The sequence below is a fragment of the Hippoglossus hippoglossus genome, chromosome 16, assembly GCF_009819705.1.
Source record: "Hippoglossus hippoglossus isolate fHipHip1 chromosome 16, fHipHip1.pri, whole genome shotgun sequence".
Lineage (NCBI taxonomy): Eukaryota > Metazoa > Chordata > Actinopteri > Pleuronectiformes > Pleuronectidae > Hippoglossus > Hippoglossus hippoglossus.
This window is the reverse complement of record NC_047166.1, coordinates 10,564,197-10,581,395: the sequence shown is the minus strand read 5'-3', so window position 1 is coordinate 10,581,395 and position 17,199 is coordinate 10,564,197. Positions and strand designations below refer to the sequence as shown.

Here is a 17,199-nt window from a genome sequence, read left to right as displayed (position 1 = left end):
AATATAATGAAAAATAAAACAAACAAAGTGTATTTTCGTTTTTGACCTCTCCCAGATCACACAGTTAACACTTTCTTTTTTCCTCTGGAATTGAGTGGAAGCGTCGGGTTTCTACCACCAGAGGCAAGATACCACATCTCAGCCGAGCCCAGTTGGACCTCTGAGCTCTGGTCAGGTTCAGAGTGACACATGCTCTGGATGGTAAATAACCATCATCAGACTGTACATTCTCAGTTTTGGGTTTTAATGCTTAAATAATATTGTTTTAATTTGACAAACACTACATGATAATTTTGACCTCTTAATAAAGTAATCTGAGACTTGACGCTCGATGATTGCTAAAATTGAGGTGTTCTAAAACATTTGATTGTTAAAGATTATTGATTATAGTTTTAAGATTGAGAGTTTTGTCTTGATGTTTTCATAGAGTGTCATATTGTGTGCCTGTTATGGAGTGAAGGACTACTATGATCTGTTTCACACTTAAAATAAACCACGGTGGAAATGATTGTAGACAAATTCAAATTCTTCTGAACTCACTTTATTCAATATACCGCAAACATATATAATAAAATACAATCCCTTTGGTGTGGAAATGTGATTGATTCCCTTTTTAATACACACAACGCATGCAGTCGGTCATGATCGCAAATCGCAATCCTAAAACTAAATGAAACGCCACTGGAGCATCAATCCTCTAAAACAGGGGTCTTCAACGTTTTACAGGTCAAGGACCCCCAAACTGATGGATAGATGGAGCAGGGACCCCCCTACTATATATATTGTATAAAATTGTGTTTTATATTAAACTGGGCCTAGTGCCATGTATAAACATAGCTACCCTGTTATTGTGCATTCAATACTAAGCTATTCAAATAATACACAGGTTCATATATTCATGTTTTTATTTTAAACATGTGCAAGGTATAGGAGCTGCAGTGTGTGCATTGCTGACTGAAAGATAACGTTTTCTGCCTCCATTTATCCGTTCGCTACAATATGTTGGATTCATGTTAATGTGTATTTAAAGACATTTAAATTTGTGGAAATTTTTTTTTTTAAATATAAAAGAAATTCTAATCAACCAAATATTTCGGACCCCCTGTTGAAGACCTCTGCTCTAAAACATATCACTAAAAGATAGATGATGCACAACTTACAGATACACAAGCATGTTATTGTATGAAATATAATACAAGTTATAAAAAATACAACTAAAAAAGACTGTGTTTTGAATACTGTTTTAAAACCTCAACTTCTTCAAATTTAATTTCAGTACTTGTAATAGTTTTGCTCAAATGTTCCTTAATAGAATCTTTGTTGTCCCCTCATGTTTCTCATATTAAAATAAGTAAAAAGCCACAAATGATAAGAGGAACAAGAGGAGCCATGACATTTTAAAGCTGGGTGAGTGGCCTCTACTCTGAGGGTCCTGGCAGCTTTTGGAGTTGTATTGGGGCTTTACATTTCCAGGGTTTCCCTCAAAATGCACAGGCAGACACTGATTCTCCAGCTCTTCACAGGCCAGAATCAGATGTTTACTTTCCTCAAGGATGCTCCTGATGCCGCAGGTGCCTTGCTGGCTCCTCACTGTAACAAAAGTGAAAGGCTGGTTGCTGATGCACAGGTTCTCCTTGTGCGTCTTCCCGCCTGCCTTCGTGCACACGGCCTTCACCCTGTCCAGCTCTGCAGTATGAAGGAAAGACTGCGTGGGTCTGTCACAGCCGCCGTTGTTCTTGATGTAATTCTCCCATTCGTTCTGATCGAGAGTGGTGGGCAACCCGGCGCGAATGTGACGCCTGACGAAGGTGTTGAAGCCGTTGTTCCACTTGGACTTCTGGCAGGGAGCGTCATTTTTGGCAAACGTCTGATGCCCCAGCAGGAGGCAGATGGCAAGAGGGAGAAAAACCCTGAGAGCAGCCATTACCCAGCAGACCTAGGGAGGAACACAGACTGTAAGGTCACAACAGCATGAACAAAGAAACTTTACTTTACCCTCTACCACTCAGTCAACTTACTTAGTCTGATTCTGAGTTATGTACGAGTGTGTCAAAGAGCTGAGTTGGACAAAGTTCTTCTGTCTCTGTCTCTCTGTCTGTCTGTAGCAGGACTGTAGCAGACAGCTGCCTGACCGCTTCCGTACCTTATTTCAACAGGCCTGGAGGCTCATGTGAGATACGAGTGACATGAAACCTCCAGTTGTGTGATTTGTTTGAGAGTTTTCTTCTGTCCGTCAGTTGCGGTTCCACATACCACTTCCTTGTGTTGTGTCAGCAGCGGGAGTGGCCTAAACTGCATGTGTTTTGCATTATATAAGTCTGTCCACACGGCTGTGCTTTAGAGCAGCCATCACAGTGAGAGGTGATCCAGTTACAGCTATAAATACTCAGTGTAGTTCAGTCAGCTATATTTAGATTAGCAGTGTCTGTGTGCTGCCTTAAACAAAGATGATTGTACGTCTTTCTCAGATGGCATCTTATATTCTATCTAATGTTTTAATGTCTACATTCCTGTGTGGGTCATCAGGATGTAGAAAATCAATCTTTACTATTCTCTTCTGTCCCAACCACATGTAGATCATTTAAAAGTAAATGGCACCAAAATTGTAAACAATAAATAAGGAGCGTAAATCAATGAACTGAAAAATGTGGAAAAACTTAGATTTGATTGGAAATGACCGAGATCCTGAGTAAATGAAGAACCAGTGGAATATTGGTCTTTTGATTCGATGCTGTCACTGCCTATTATTTTGTTTTTAGATAAGTATTTGTTTCATAATGTCAATTTTTGTCTTGACATCTAATGACTGTGTTGGAAATAAGTCTTTTATTTCACTTTTTCATTTTATTCTATGTTTTTTTTTGTGCTAATTCATAAATAAAAATCAATCAATCTAAGAAGATTTTTGGTTTGAAGGATTTATACCCATGTTCATATCTAATGAATACAACTGCACACCAAAAGAGGCAGGGGGGAAATGTTTTTGCAAACCAAAAAGACAGAAATCATATAAAATCAAACAAAACGTAATTTTAATGGCAGATATAACCACCGAGATCAGCAGACCAAAATAGTGAGTAGGCATCTGTGTGTAGGAGGAAAAGGGGAAAAAAAGTGCTTTCAGAAGTAAAATATAGGTTCAACTTCCCCATTGTCTCGTTTCAGATATCCCTGTTTAGCTCACACACCGCTTACCAGATGGCTCAGTGTACAGATGTGACATGCTGATGTGCAGATCTCATTATGAAGCTAGAACTTTTTATGAGCCGCTTTAATTCAGAGCTCTGCTGCCTCAGGACCAAACCGGGCTGAGAAAAGTTCACCATAGTAGAATTTGGATGAAGGTAATGAAACTGATGCTTATGTTTTATGTTCAACATGTAAATATCAAGTGATGCAGTGATGAAATATATGGTGCAACATGTTACCATTGTTTTAAAGGTCCTTTGCACAACATAAGTATAACTAACAACAATTATGATGTATCAGCTCCATTAAAGCTGCAATACATGGTCTAATTGGCCACTAGGGGGCATGGCACACACTGTACACATTACGTTACCAACCTCTCTTTTAAAGTTGTATTTAATTGATATTTTTAGTCATTTGGGGGCAGTTGAACAAGCTGAAAACAACATCTGATTATTATCATTATGATAATCACATTAACACCCTCTGCAGTTGAATTGGAAAAATTGCCAATTTGGGGAAAGTTGCATTGTGAGGGGCAAGATAATGAATAATTCACTCAAGCACATGAAAAAAATAAAAACTGAGATTGAAATTCAAGTGTTTTAATGTGGCGAGTTATATACAACAAAACAAACAAAAATCAGACGAAGATGATATATGGCTCCAAAAGTATTTTTCTGACAGAATAAACGCATATACACAAATATAACTCATCATACATTTACAAAATAATCAGATTTAAATTCAGAGTCAATATGTTTGGACAGAACCAGCATTTACAAATCAAGACACTTTGAGACAATTTTTGTTAATCTTCAAGTCTCGGGGGAAAAAAATCATGACAACGTTACATTAATTATTAATTAAACAAAAAACTAGTCTATTTCAGTTCATACAGTACAGTGAGCTTGTGTTTCAAGGCAGAATGAACAAGATGAGATGACAAACGTGAAAAAACACAAACCAAATATTTATTTTACAAAGTATTTACATGAATCACGTCATGCATCACAGGCATTTTAACTCCGAGCCAGCAAACTGACATATTTACACTAAGTGCGTCATGTGCAAACTGAAGAAATGTCTGATACCATAACTCCCAACATCTCTGAATTTGGGTGGAAATAATAATACTGACATCATTTAAGCAGGTGATTTGTCCTGTGTTCACTTTACATCCTTCCCTCGTTGTTTGTAAAATGTTTTTTCCTGCTGAGCTGTGGCTAATGAGAACATGTTTGCTTTCTGTCCCCTGGGATCAGCGATGGCTTCACCGTCGAGAGGGGAGATGAGTGTTTGAGCGTCTGATCGAGGCCTGAAGTGGACTGTGTGCGGTCAGCTAGGGCTCAGTCTGAAGAGACGGCGAGGGCTCTTCTTTCTTTCTCGCCGCAGAGGTCGAGTTCAGAGCCACGTCTTGTTTTTTCTCATTTGCTTTCTCTGGCTCCTTCGCCCTGAAATTTCAAATGAAACGCCCATTTTTACTGAGTCATGCCATGAGATGTAAAGCTGGCCAGACAGTAGACTTATTAGTGCTGGAGTATTTTGTTATACTAATCGACTGAGAAACTGAGTACATTATATAATAACAACTACTGGTGCACTATAAGACAATTAAAAGCAAGAAAGGGTTTTAGAACTCAGAGGATAAGATAACTTTTACTGAGCAACAGCGCCCTCTGCAGCCAAATGTCCATGTCAGTGTAACATCATACTAATTTTGAAGCTGCTGTTTTAAGGTAAAAAAAAAGACGTTGCTTAGTGTTGTTTTAATTTTGTTAAAATATTATAGTGAGTCAGGTTAGAATAAACCTGAGAGGGACACAAGTTGAATCGGATCAGAATCAGAAATATTTTATTGATCCCCGGGGATAGTTTTTAGAGTTTTTTATTTTATGTTTGCCGCTGATTTGCATTGAGATGTATCATAAGCTCTAACTGTACCACCCCATACCGTCTTGTATCTGTACCTCCTGAATTCTAGAAGCACTCAAAATGTCACCGCCTCCCTCCCTCCGTGTCTCGTCTCTTAGTTCAGCCTTGCTAGTGGCCTGGGACTATGGATCATTATTTCGTCCTTTTGCTAATTTGATCCATGGATTTGGTCCAGACTGAAATATCTTGTACAGACATTCATTGTTCCCAGAGAATGAATCCCTTACAACTTTCATGAGCCTGTAGCGCCACCATGAAGTTCACAATTTTTTTTTCGGGTACAAACCTTCATGTCCACCTCAAGATTAATTGCAATCATTGCGGCGATCTCTTAACTTTCTCTTCCAGCGTGTGAAGCCGTCTGGTTAGTGGATAAATGCAAAATTAATCAATGTTTGATGCTAGAACATTGAGCTAAAATGGCAGATGTCCAAAACTTTATGCCTGCTTAAAATCAGCATCCTCAAGTTAGTTTTGAGCACAGAAAAAAAGCCTCTCAGAGCTGCTAGCATGGCTACTCCTTCTCTCTCTTGACATATATTTACAAACAAGAAAAACTTATTTTCTGTCTATATGTGTTGAGATAACATCTGTAGGATGAAACACATGTTTAACTATTGATTCATGACAACTTGAAATACTTTTTGCATTTATCACAGTTCCAACTTTAGAGACGCAGCTGCTTCAGCAAGAAACGGGTCAAGGAAATAAATACAGTGGGACACGAAAAGTGTAATTGACAAGACTTGTGGAAGTTACTATGGCAACACCCAATCTGCATCCAGTAGACAGTGTGTGTGTGTGTGTGTGGGGGGGGGGGGGGGGGGGTCTAACTGGATCAATCAATACAATAGACTGTGGACAAAAGCCTCTAAAGCACCAGGTTTAAAAACTGAGGATAAAAGGACAAAAGGATTAATAACAATTGTTGATAGTTAAAAGTTAAAAACACAGGAAACACTGTGAGGTTATAAGTCAGTTAATTTATCTAAAGAGATTTTCCAGAGCCTGTGGAATTTCTTTAGATACTAATTCTCTAACAGAGGTGTTAGGGTCTAACCTAAGAGGATGAGACACTGTAAATGGATGGTTAAAGCTAAGAGATGTGTTTAGGAATCTAACTGTGTCAAAGTTAAAGTTTTAGGGTCAGAGGTCATAATTCTGAAAGGTGACCTTGGCGTGGGAGCAGGCCGGTTACTGGGCAGGACGTCCCAGCTAGAGGTAGAGCTGTCAGAAAATCAAAAGACAGAGTCATGTGACCAAAACAGAGAGAAAATCCCAGAATTCAAATTTCATAGTGACAATGTGCAACCATTCCCTCCCCCTCGTCCACTGTCATTGGATAGAGGGATCGGAAATGACGGTATTATAGTAATTGCACTTGGCTGATTGACATTATGAAAGCCAGTGGTTCCCAAAGTGAGAGGTAAGGGCCCCTGGAAGGCTCCTCGACAAGGTTTCAGGGGACGTCAGGAGAAATGAACGAGGTTATAATGTGACTGTAATCACTGAAGTTGTGATCGGAGAGTTTGATTCTCCCCGTCATAAATCAACTCTATACAACAACATATCCAATAAGGTAAATCTGATTTATGTTCTTAGGAGGAAAGACTCAGACATTGAACTGAATTGAATATGGGGACTTTGGGAACCCTTGGTCAAAGCAGTGGAAAAAGTTAAATAACTTACTGTTTGGACACAGGGGCCAACCCGCCACAGACTTTCATTGGTATGTGGTGAGTAGTTGTGAGAGAAAGTAGTTACAGAATATTGGAAAACAGCCATGACATTGCAGCAAAGGTAAGAATTAGATTAAATCAGATTATCTTTAGCGCTAATCTTTTAACTTTTGTGTTGAAATCTTACGTCAGGATTTCACATTCGGAGACATTTTCATGACCCCAACAAACACAGTTTCAGAGCCGATAGCTGAGATGTTATTCTGACTGGGGTTTTGTTTTTGTTTAAGCTTCCCACGATGATTCATCAAATGATTGTCCATATAATGTTGTACCGAGATGATGTTTGAATAACTTTCCTTAGTGAGTTATCACAAAATAAAAGTGTGTATCGGTCTGATCAGACTTAGCTTTAAGTTAATTGATGTGTCATTGCCTTGCAATAGCTTAGACTAAGATTGAAAATAAATATTAGAACTATACAGATATTTATTAAATGGACTATTAGACAGTATAGTGCGGTTGGAAGCAGAGGTAAGTTCAGCATTTAACTGTTTACTAATGTGAGGTTTTTTTTAAGTGACTATAACTTGTCTTATGAGGACAGTATTTATTTTACTACAAATATTATCTATATGTAAAAACACGAAAAACATTTTTGATGAAAGGTTGAAAGATGAGTGACAAATTGAACTGGACGCCCAGTATACAAATATGAAATACAAAAGAAAACTTGTCAGTGCTCTTTGGTGGACAAACTATGTTATGGCCAAACTGTTTCTTAATTACCTCACACACACAATATCTGTAGCAATTTCATGTTACTTATTGACTGACATACACACCAGTACCAATATATCCGCCAGGTTTGTATCAGTTGGACTCAACAAAATGTCTCAAATGTCCCTGTAGAGCATTACGGTAAAATACAATAGTATTTCTTTGCAGATATATAACTTTATTCCAAATTTGCCTATGTGCATTATTAGTTTATTATAGCATTGATCCAAGATCTGCGCATAAGAATATCTGTCAAGCGCAAAAAGAGCAGCAAAGTCAGTGCATGCTGAGCGTTTCTGTCAGTACTGAGGTCAAGTAGGCCACCTGTTTACCACGACTGTTTCATGGTGGAGGAGAGTAAAAAATCTGCCGAGAGACGGGAGAGAGAGGATGAGAAGAGACGGGAACCTTCCACTGTGACATTTCCCACAGCCGACCGGTGGAGAGTGTCTGCTGCAGCCACTGGTGGAGGAGAGGTCGAATGAAAACAGGGCCACCGATCGCAGAGTTTCTTACCGTATTGTCTTCACTATGAAGCGAATGATAACAGCCAGACCCACACAGCCGCACATCACCCCTATCACGATGGCTGTGACTTCCCCTGCACAGGACAACACAAGGCAGCAAGAGAGCTTCAAACACAGCAATGAATCATAGCAATTAAAGAAGTGACATGATAATCAATAGGGCTGGAGAACATGGCCGAATTATATCGAGATAAATACTTTAATATCGGTCAATATTGAGAATTATTCAGATGATGTCACATTTTTTAAAGGTGATAAAATCTATTTTCTTTTTTCCGTCTAAGCATTGTGTCAATATAATTTGGACTTGGCTGTTGATAAAAAAATTATATTACGATAATTATTGATACAGTTTTTTTCCACAGCCCTTGTTAACACCAGTGAAACATTTAGATTTTAGCCGGAGAACGTGATGTCGTCTTACCGGGGGACAGCTCCTTCCCTGATTCTACAACAGAGAAGACACAGACCAAATCATTTTAAAAATCACAGTGGATGTTTATTTTTCTCACAGTGATTTGTGAGTTCAGCTGATTGAAGTTTGTTTGTGTGTGGTCGGCCTCGCTGCCGGTGACGGCCATGCTGACATCACAGGCCTTCCACTTCGGTCGCTCACCACAATGTCCACTTCACACAAATTCTTTCCCCTTTGTTTTTGTCTGCCACTCGCTCTCCCTCGTTCACCTCTTTGTCTCTCTTTCCTCTCCCCCGTTATAACAATGCCGTCAGTGTTTCGTTTTCGACAATCCTTTTCTCTAATCAGCTGGCAAACAAACACTGCACCCCCTCCTTCACTTTTCCACCCCTTCCCTCTTTTCCACTATTCCTCTCTCTCTCTCCGATTGCTGCCTTCCCAAGGCTCTCTCAGACAAAGTCACCGGTAATCCTTACTATTTCCCACATGCTTTCTCCACATTCCACGTTTCACTCTCTGCGTGGATTGTGCTAATTGCTAGCTTTGCTCTGCATGGCCACCCTCCGTCTAATTGTTGTGCTTGGCATTGTAAGCAGCAGGCCGCCTGCACAATCTACCAGTGTGGAAATGCCTTCGGGGGGGCACCGGAGTTCAAAGCAGATTGGCTTTGACCTTTTGCACCTCCACATTTGTGCAATTTGAAGGGATAAACTCCAGGAATATACTAATTATAAAGTACACTGATCAGCTTATAGTTGAAAATGTAGAGAGTGCTTATCTTTCATGGCAGCTGTCAACTCGGAAGAGTGGGTGTCATTTATTTTCTCATGTCATGAATATCTGTGCATCTGTTGTCTGACCTGCAGAGAAGGAGGCGAAGATGACCCTGTGGTTGAGCAGCTGCGTCGTGCGGTAGTTGTCCTGCAGCAGCATCCTGTCGGGATCTTTGGCTTTACTGGAATAAAGTATCGTCTCCATCTTCAGCAGCTGGAGTGAGCGGAGGAAAAGAGATGGAGAGAACAGTTATCGTCCAGACGCATTAAAACGGTTAAGTAAAAGTATTAGTTGTTAGTTGATGAAGGTAAATTCAGTTTAACATCAACCATGTTCATCATTAGACAACGATAATAGCAACAATAACAATCAAGGACAAACATTGACTGGCAGTAAAGAGCAAGGTTAGCTCTGGGGATGTGTTACTGCTGCTATGGCTACAGGTACCAGGCTTTTGCAGCCTTATCGACCTGTAACCCGCATCCTGATGGCAGCATGTTCAAGTGGCGGGTGAGTGGGTGGATGATGTCACGTGTTATTGAGGTTGCGATGTGAGTAAAGGCCATAGAATGGACTTCAGAGAGTTGGGTTTTGGAAGACCTGGTGTTTTGGCAGCAGTTTGAGTTATGTGAGTAAGTTTTGTCCGGTTTGTAACAGAGAGCATGTTAAAAGAAATGCTTGGAGCGGTAAAGCAGGACGGGATGACGATCAAAATTTACCAGTGCAAGAAAAACAAAGACGGCTGCAGATTAACAAGATCCACTATGACTGAACATGTCATCAGTGGCCTTAATAAAAGGTGATTGTTGAGTTGATGCAACTAGGATCTGTACACTTCAGGTGTCTCAGCCTCACCTGTGCTTTAGAGACCTGAACCCTCTCGTGAAACAGTGACCAGATCACGCTCTGATAGCAGGGCGGCGTCGTGAGGGAGCCATTGTAGCGGTAGTAGCGTTTCAGATCCTTCGGGAGCAGGGACTGGACGTCAAAGGCTGGGATGGAAGCTTTCTGGTCTGACAGTGGACGAAAGGAGGAGAAAGAAGAGTATGTGAGATATTTTTTACCTCCACCAAGAATGTTTTCCCCCGTCTGTCTGTTTTTTTTATATACGTGAAGACTGCTGAAAGGATTTCCATGAAACAATCACATTTTGTATCACATTGCTTAACAGGGCTTTTAATAGATTCCGCAGGGAATAATTCATGGATCTTGATGAAAAAAATCAGGTATATATGAGGAACTGATATTTATGAGTGTGTGCAATTTGGTGTGGATCCAAATAAAAATCTGGATCTAGTAGATAAGGTGGGGGGGGCCTACTGGGTGCTATTGGAGCCAAATATCATCACATCCAGGAGGAAAACAAACTATATCTCTGTTCTTTTTATTTCTCTATAATTGTGTTATCAGTATATTCAATTTCAATTGCAACATGCTTTGTTTCATGCCTTCATCCAAAACGCAAAATATTTTATGTCAAATTATTTTAAAAGCCATGTAGTTGTCTTGTTTTCTGACACATTGTCGTCGCTATATCTGCTCAATAAATTGTGACTGGAGAATCCATTTACATCTGATTCAATCTATCAAAAAATAAGAAAAACATACTAAATCACTTGATTATAAATTAACTGTCAAGACATGTTAAGCCAAACAAAAACATATAGTTTCATAGATTATATGTTGCATTTTTATGCATTTTCATATTTCCTGTTGTTACCTGCGTGTCTGATGCGGCTCAGGTAGTTGAGGATGTTGTTGAACGCATCATTTGTCTCCTCACCTGTCTGAAAAAACAAAACTCAGCCTTGAAAGTTTATTCAATTTCTCAAAAATACTCCAAATGAAGAGTAAAATAATGACTTAATTTATCATTTCATTTTTTTTCCTCATTTGTATTTTTTTATTACCACAATGAGAATTCCTAAAACCGCCAGGCCATCCCTCTGTGTCATGGCGGCAGACATGTTGGGGTAGAGTTCCGAGTTGTAGTGAACCACGTGAAGCTGGAGAGAGGACGAGCACAGTTAGTTGAGCGACTCTGAAGAAAAGGAGACAAAGGAGTGAGAGAGAGACTCGACCTCCCGACAGATGAGGGTTTAAAAAAAGAGAAGAAAAACAGAGGGAAAGAGTGAGAGAGGAAAAGGCTGCTTGCCAACTCGTTTTTTTCTTTTGAGAGGACGACTGAAGAAAAATAAAGAGCGATGAGGAAAGACTGATGTGAACGAGAAAGCACTTAATTGTCTCGTTATGTAATAAGACCACTCATTGTATTGTTTGTTTGTATCTATCATTTCATCATTTGTTGTTACATTGGCTCACGCCTATTTCCCTCCATCCATTCACCCCAGAGGAAACCACAGTGTTGTCGTACCTGACCAGTGACAAATGGACAGAAACTGAAGACGGGGAACCTTCCCTCCTTCATACACTCTCTCCATCTTGTCCACTTCCATAAAAAGTTGTTTAATTAACAATCTGAATCATTCTTGACTCATTAGAGCTTTAACAGACGAATGATTATGAGTCATCTGCAGCCAGCGACAGCCAGAGGCCGGAGGCATTGTGTTTAACACGTTATCTCCAGAATGCCTTGAGAGAATTTCTTCAAATTTGGTACAAACGCTCACTGATTTGATTCTGGTGGTTAAAGGTCAAAGGTCACGGTGATCTTGAGTTCTTGTGATATATCAGGAACAGCCATCGAGAATTTCACTACATATGTTGACTGAAACTGCACTGGTCGGCAGAGGCATACAACCCCAGTGCGATAGGTCTATAAGAATTTCTCCACAGTTCCCACAGTAATGTCTTAGGTTTGCTTCTCTTTTCGGTCATTTGTTGAGGACACCTTTCCTCTGAGCTCAAACACATTTGCTGTGTTAAAGAGTATTATCGCCAAATCACTTGACCTTGACTGTTCTTCATTCCTTGTGACTCAGATTGACGTTTTCTTTCAGTTTGCCTGACGTCTGTTCTGTGCACGTGGCTGCATTCACAAGTACCTCTGCCTCTGCACTCAGTCCATTGATGGTGTGTTCACTGCCCCCGTGGCTCGGGCCGCCGCTGCCCCAGTGGAGGTGCAGCTGTACGGCTGTGAAGAGCCAGGGCAGCCCCCTCAGTCCCATCCACTCTGGCAGCTCAATCACAGCTGGAGAAGAGAATAATGAAATAAAACCGATGACTTCTTCTAAGCTCTAAAAAACACGAGGAAGGCATGAGTACATTGTTCTTAAGAGTGGTTATGGTTATAGATATTTATTAGGGCCCGAGCACCGACGGTGGGAGGCCCTATTGAAATTGTAAGGATTATTATTATTATTATTTTAATTATAACTGATCTCCTGAACTTATTAATGAACAGTAAATAGTGCGCTGCCGTCTTGTGTTTGAGGAAGGTGCAGTATAATCAGATGGACCATAAAGCTGCTGGGGAAACCTGGTAGAGGGTCACATTATGAGCTGGAGACCAGCTGCTATAGTTACCTGTGTGTCCATTGTTGGACAGAGTGAAGGGCCTGTTGCCGTGCTGACTGTAGCCCAGTGGGGTCAGAGGAATCAAACTGGGGTCATATTTAGTCTGGGTGGTAACCACATCCACTGGGGATTGAGATGTACCACCGCAGTCCGGGAAATACTCTGACCACTCGGACTGACCCACCAAACCTTTGACGGGGAGAATAGACAGAGAGAAAATGATGTCACCCAATTACACAGCTTGCTGCGTCCAAGTCCTGCAGAGAAAAGCAGCTCCATTGATCAGACTCTAATTGTGCCGGGCAATTATCCCTCCATGTTCTCTTTAGGTTCACATTATCGTGGAGGTGAATTGTACGATGAACATAATAAACACTCATAATGCAGAATTATCCAACGTAACATTGGACGTAACATCTTTTTACGTAAAAAGCAAGTACAAAAAAAATTGACATGTTATTAATGCTTGAGCAACTCACATGTTTTTAAAAGATACAATTATTCCTGAAACAGCAACTTCAACATGTGTTTTTAAAAAAGCAAGTTACTTCACAATATTAATAGATTTTCCACTAAATAGTAATTGCACTGCCAGTAAGCAATATATTTCATTTTGTATATTAACACTCCATAAGATCACACATGGAGGAGCATCACTAAACATACAGCACTGGATAGATCTTTGTTTGATCCACCGACAGCTGAATTCTGTTGTTGCACCGAATGAACCTGGATCAACTAAATGACTAAAATTTAAATCAAACTTAAATCTAAGTGTGCCACTCACAAAGAAACGAACACAGTTATGAGCTGTTATCAGAGTATTAAACAAAAAAAAAGCTGTTCAGCCATAACAACACATCCAAAATCAACAGAGGTTAAGCACCAAAAAATTGAGTGATAATACATTTTTCTCTGAATTTGCCTGAGAACTGATAATAAGAGCCGTCCTCTCTATGAATAAACCTATTATAAGATTTTCTTGAATGAAATGTCTCTTTCTTCAAGTTAGTGAATTTGCTTTTTTTTAAACATATTAACACAAGTTTAAATTACAAATTGATTTACACTGTACCCCAGAGTTTAGGATTTACAACTGAAATTGGGTGTATAAATAAACAAATTCTCTTTTTAATAGCAGGTTAAAAGTAAAAAAGAAATTAAATATTTTTTTCTTAGTCATAACACAGATTGAACTTTGACTTCAAATTGCGATTTTATATCGTTCTCAAATAAAGAACGTCACATGGAGAAATGTAAAATGAGTTTGATGCACAAAATTCAGCATTTGAAAATATTAAACCAAACTGGTATTCAAATATTAATAATTATAATGTCAGAAATGTAGAAGTAATGATAGTAGTAGCTAGTACAAAACATAAGTTGATAGCTGACAACATGCAACTAAGAATTTTCCACATTAATTAATTGAACACGCTCGTATACATTCTTTCAGATATTGTATATTAGTACTTAATTCATCCTCGTACAATAGATAAACATAAAGAACTTTAAGCGAGAGAGGACACTGTGACTGAGGCCTGGATACACGGAGTAAAAAACAGAGAGTGGTCTCTTCAGTTGCATAATAAAAGACAGTTAGAAAAAACGAGTTTGAATGAAAAAGTGAGTGACATGTGAGTGAAAGAATGTGAATTTGAATTGCAAAGGAATGCTTTAGAAAACAGGCACAAAAGGAAACGTGTCAGTCGTCCGTATGAACAAGTTTCAAATGATATATTTTATGGTTGCAGGTTTTGCAGATGTTAAAGTTGTTAAGAACAAATGCGTTTATGCAAAAAGTTGAGGAAAATGAAATAAATGTCGTCAAATATGGGGAATATGGCTCCATGTTTGTTAGCGATGGATCGTAGCTGCAACCGTTTTCTAAACCCAATGTCATCTACTTGAATACAGTATAGTAGTATAGTAGGCCCAGTCTCCCCCTTCATGACTCACACACACAAACAATACGAGGAGGGGTCTCTTTGTTGGTGATGTAAACACATACCACCTCTCCTCTCCCTGTGCCTGCAACCCCCATTTTGCACTTCTAATCTGCCCCCCCCCCCCTCTTCTCGCCACTCTCCAAAGCAAAGCCCCACACCATGATACGACTTCAAAAGTCGTGTCCCGCAGCCCTGCTATTGGTCGTCACGGAGGTCTCCACGGTAACCGGAGGCCGAAAATTCTGACCCGGTGCGCCTGCCCTAGCTCCCCTAGCATGCTACCCCTGTGCAGAATACAGGCAGGAACAAAGACGCACACATATTCACTCACATTCAGAGCATAAGGAGGACAATGATGGAACGTCACACAGACTCTCCCTCCACTACTTGCAATTCTGCTGTGTCGCGTGACAAAATGTTGTGCACAACCAAACTGACTTTCCACCTCAGCTAGCAGCTCAGTGACGGCCACATCCTGGATTGATGTGTCACACAACATGCCTCACACACACACCCTGACTTACTCAAGCACTGTATGGACTGAGCATGGATTCAAGTCGCTTTTACTTTGAATTTTTTTGACAATAACCAAAATAAATACATCTACATTCAAGAAACGTATCACACAACATGCAGGCTGCCAATGTGACACAGCACCACACAGAACACATGCAGCTGTATCCATTATAATAACGCTTAAACAGACGATGTATAGATACAAGTGGGCTCCAGACACGGCCTCGGAGGTTTGCTGTGCGTCCTGTATGCACTGTACATTGGTGTTGGGCTCCTGAATACACGCAGAGTGTGAGTGTGTGTGCCCCCATTCATTCACACAGTGTCATTGTCCACGGCAAAGGCAGCCAGTGTGCTTCCACAGAACAATAAACACATAGGTTTTTGTGCACTGCAACAATACAGGGCACGATTTGGTATGCCCCTGCTTCATCCCGTCCCATCTCCCTCTCTCTGCCCATCAAGCTCTCCTCTCCCGCCTGCTTCATCCCTGCATGCACCTGCCTCCCTCGGCCCCTGCAGCCTCTCGCTAAGCCCTCCTTCTGCCTTCTCCCTCCATGTGTCCCTCCAACCCTTCATCATCTCTGTTTGACTGCTGTGCTCATGCCAGCTTGGTGAACTGTAACTAATACAGAGGGAAGGGGAGGAGAAGGAGTGGGTGATATGAGGGGGGAAATGGACAAATCCTATATATGTTGCACTCACTTTTAAGACAGTTATGTTTTTAGAGATACGGTTTTAACTTGTCAGGGTGAAAACACTGTGGATTGTTATTAATATTATTAAGTCACACGACATCTTCAGCAGCTGCTCATACAGTAAAAAAATTGATCACATGACTATTTCTCAAATATCTCTACTTATTACCTATTTATTACAAAAGTTTGCCCCAGGTCAGAAAATACATTATATCTGATATATAATCGAATGTTTGACTTTCTACAATTTGTTTCTATCTATCTACAACATATTATGCTGCTTTTTATTTGTTCTATAAATGAACTTAAAGTTGAACTCACCAGTGTAGGTCCAGGTAATTTCCTCTGAAAAAGAATAAAAGAGAAAAAAACTCCTAAAACTCCTTTTAGCCAGTTTTTTTATTCCTCTGGTTCTGAAGTATTTTATATTTCACCTAACTCCTTAAATATTCGAGTACATTTCTGAACAAGCTGTTTACTCAGCCGTACAGTATTTGTCAAATCTGATTATGTCTGGACTTTACTACTCCTCGGCTAGCTCTCACACTGAAACACTGAAACAAGCTACCAAACCAAGCATGATGCTGATTATTATGTTAATGAAAACCTTACCAGCAGCAGGGGCAGCTGTCCACTGGGAACACACCAGCATTAGAAAGATAAAAAGACCCAAAGAGTCCATGTTAGCCCTCCTTGTCCACACACAGAAATGAAAAAAGGAGGACAGAGAGAGATGAGGAGCAAGTGAGAGAGAGAGAGAGAGAGAGAGAGAGAGAGAGAGAGAGAGAGAGAGAGAGAGAGAGAGAGAGAGAGAGAGAGGTGGGGAGGGGGGGTTAACTGGGACCAGTGATCCCACCTGCCACAGCTCTGTGTAACAGCCACATTGTGGATGTTGCTGAATCAACGCTGGCACCAGAGCACGAGACAAACAGGGGGAGAGAGAGAAGGAAAAAGGGGAGAGACAAGGTGACAGACAGACCAGCGAGTGAGAGTTAATTCAGTGTTAGTTACTACAGAAAAAAAGGTGATACAACAGAGGGTGAGAGGAACACAATCCAGAGAAAAGGAGCTTACAGCACAGAAGCAACAGGGTGCCAAAAACAGGCTGAGAAATAAAGGAGAAGGAGAGAAAAAGGCCTTGTGATGCAGAAGTGCTCAGATCACGACAGACGAGGGATGGGAATGTGAGAATTTGAGAATTTGACTGACTTGATAAACAAGTGTTGCATTAGAGGTGCGACCATAAACTTTATCTAATTT

At 40.3% G+C, this 17,199-nt stretch overlaps 2 protein-coding genes across 6 annotated transcripts; both read right to left on the bottom strand.

The window, feature by feature from the left end:
• Positions 1–525: 525 nt before the first annotated feature.
• On the bottom strand, positions 526–2,281 carry LOC117777127. Of its 2 annotated transcripts, none has more exons than XM_034611674.1 (3): positions 2,019–2,281; positions 1,114–1,936; positions 526–695 (listed from the first exon to the last, which is right to left on the bottom strand). In XM_034611674.1, the coding sequence occupies exon 2, from the start codon at positions 1,922–1,924 to the stop codon at positions 1,343–1,345; it is 582 nt and encodes a 193-aa protein (XP_034467565.1). In that variant the 5' UTR covers positions 1,925–1,936; positions 2,019–2,281; the 3' UTR covers positions 526–695; positions 1,114–1,342. The 2 variants fall into 2 exon arrangements, with proteins under 2 accessions (XP_034467565.1, XP_034467567.1); XM_034611676.1 differs by having other exon boundaries at positions 2,144–2,279.
• Positions 2,282–3,773: 1,492 nt separating this feature from the next.
• Positions 3,774–16,835, bottom strand: ca14 (carbonic anhydrase XIV). 4 transcript variants are annotated; one of them, XM_034611759.1, is made up of 13 exons: positions 16,552–16,835; positions 16,261–16,284; positions 12,786–12,965; positions 12,305–12,450; positions 11,210–11,305; positions 11,020–11,086; positions 10,155–10,312; positions 9,386–9,512; positions 8,535–8,558; positions 8,100–8,184; positions 7,916–7,949; positions 6,298–6,351; positions 3,774–4,643 (listed from the first exon to the last, which is right to left on the bottom strand). In XM_034611759.1, exons 1-12 carry the CDS (start codon positions 16,619–16,621, stop codon positions 6,340–6,342), a joined length of 1,023 nt encoding a protein of 340 aa, XP_034467650.1. In that variant the 5' UTR covers positions 16,622–16,835; the 3' UTR covers positions 3,774–4,643; positions 6,298–6,339. The 4 variants fall into 4 exon arrangements, with proteins under 4 accessions (XP_034467650.1, XP_034467647.1, XP_034467648.1 ...); XM_034611756.1 differs by having other exon boundaries at positions 7,908–7,949; positions 16,552–16,834; XM_034611757.1 differs by lacking the exon at positions 7,916–7,949 and having other exon boundaries at positions 16,552–16,833.
• Between the last annotated feature and the right edge of the window lie 364 nt (positions 16,836–17,199).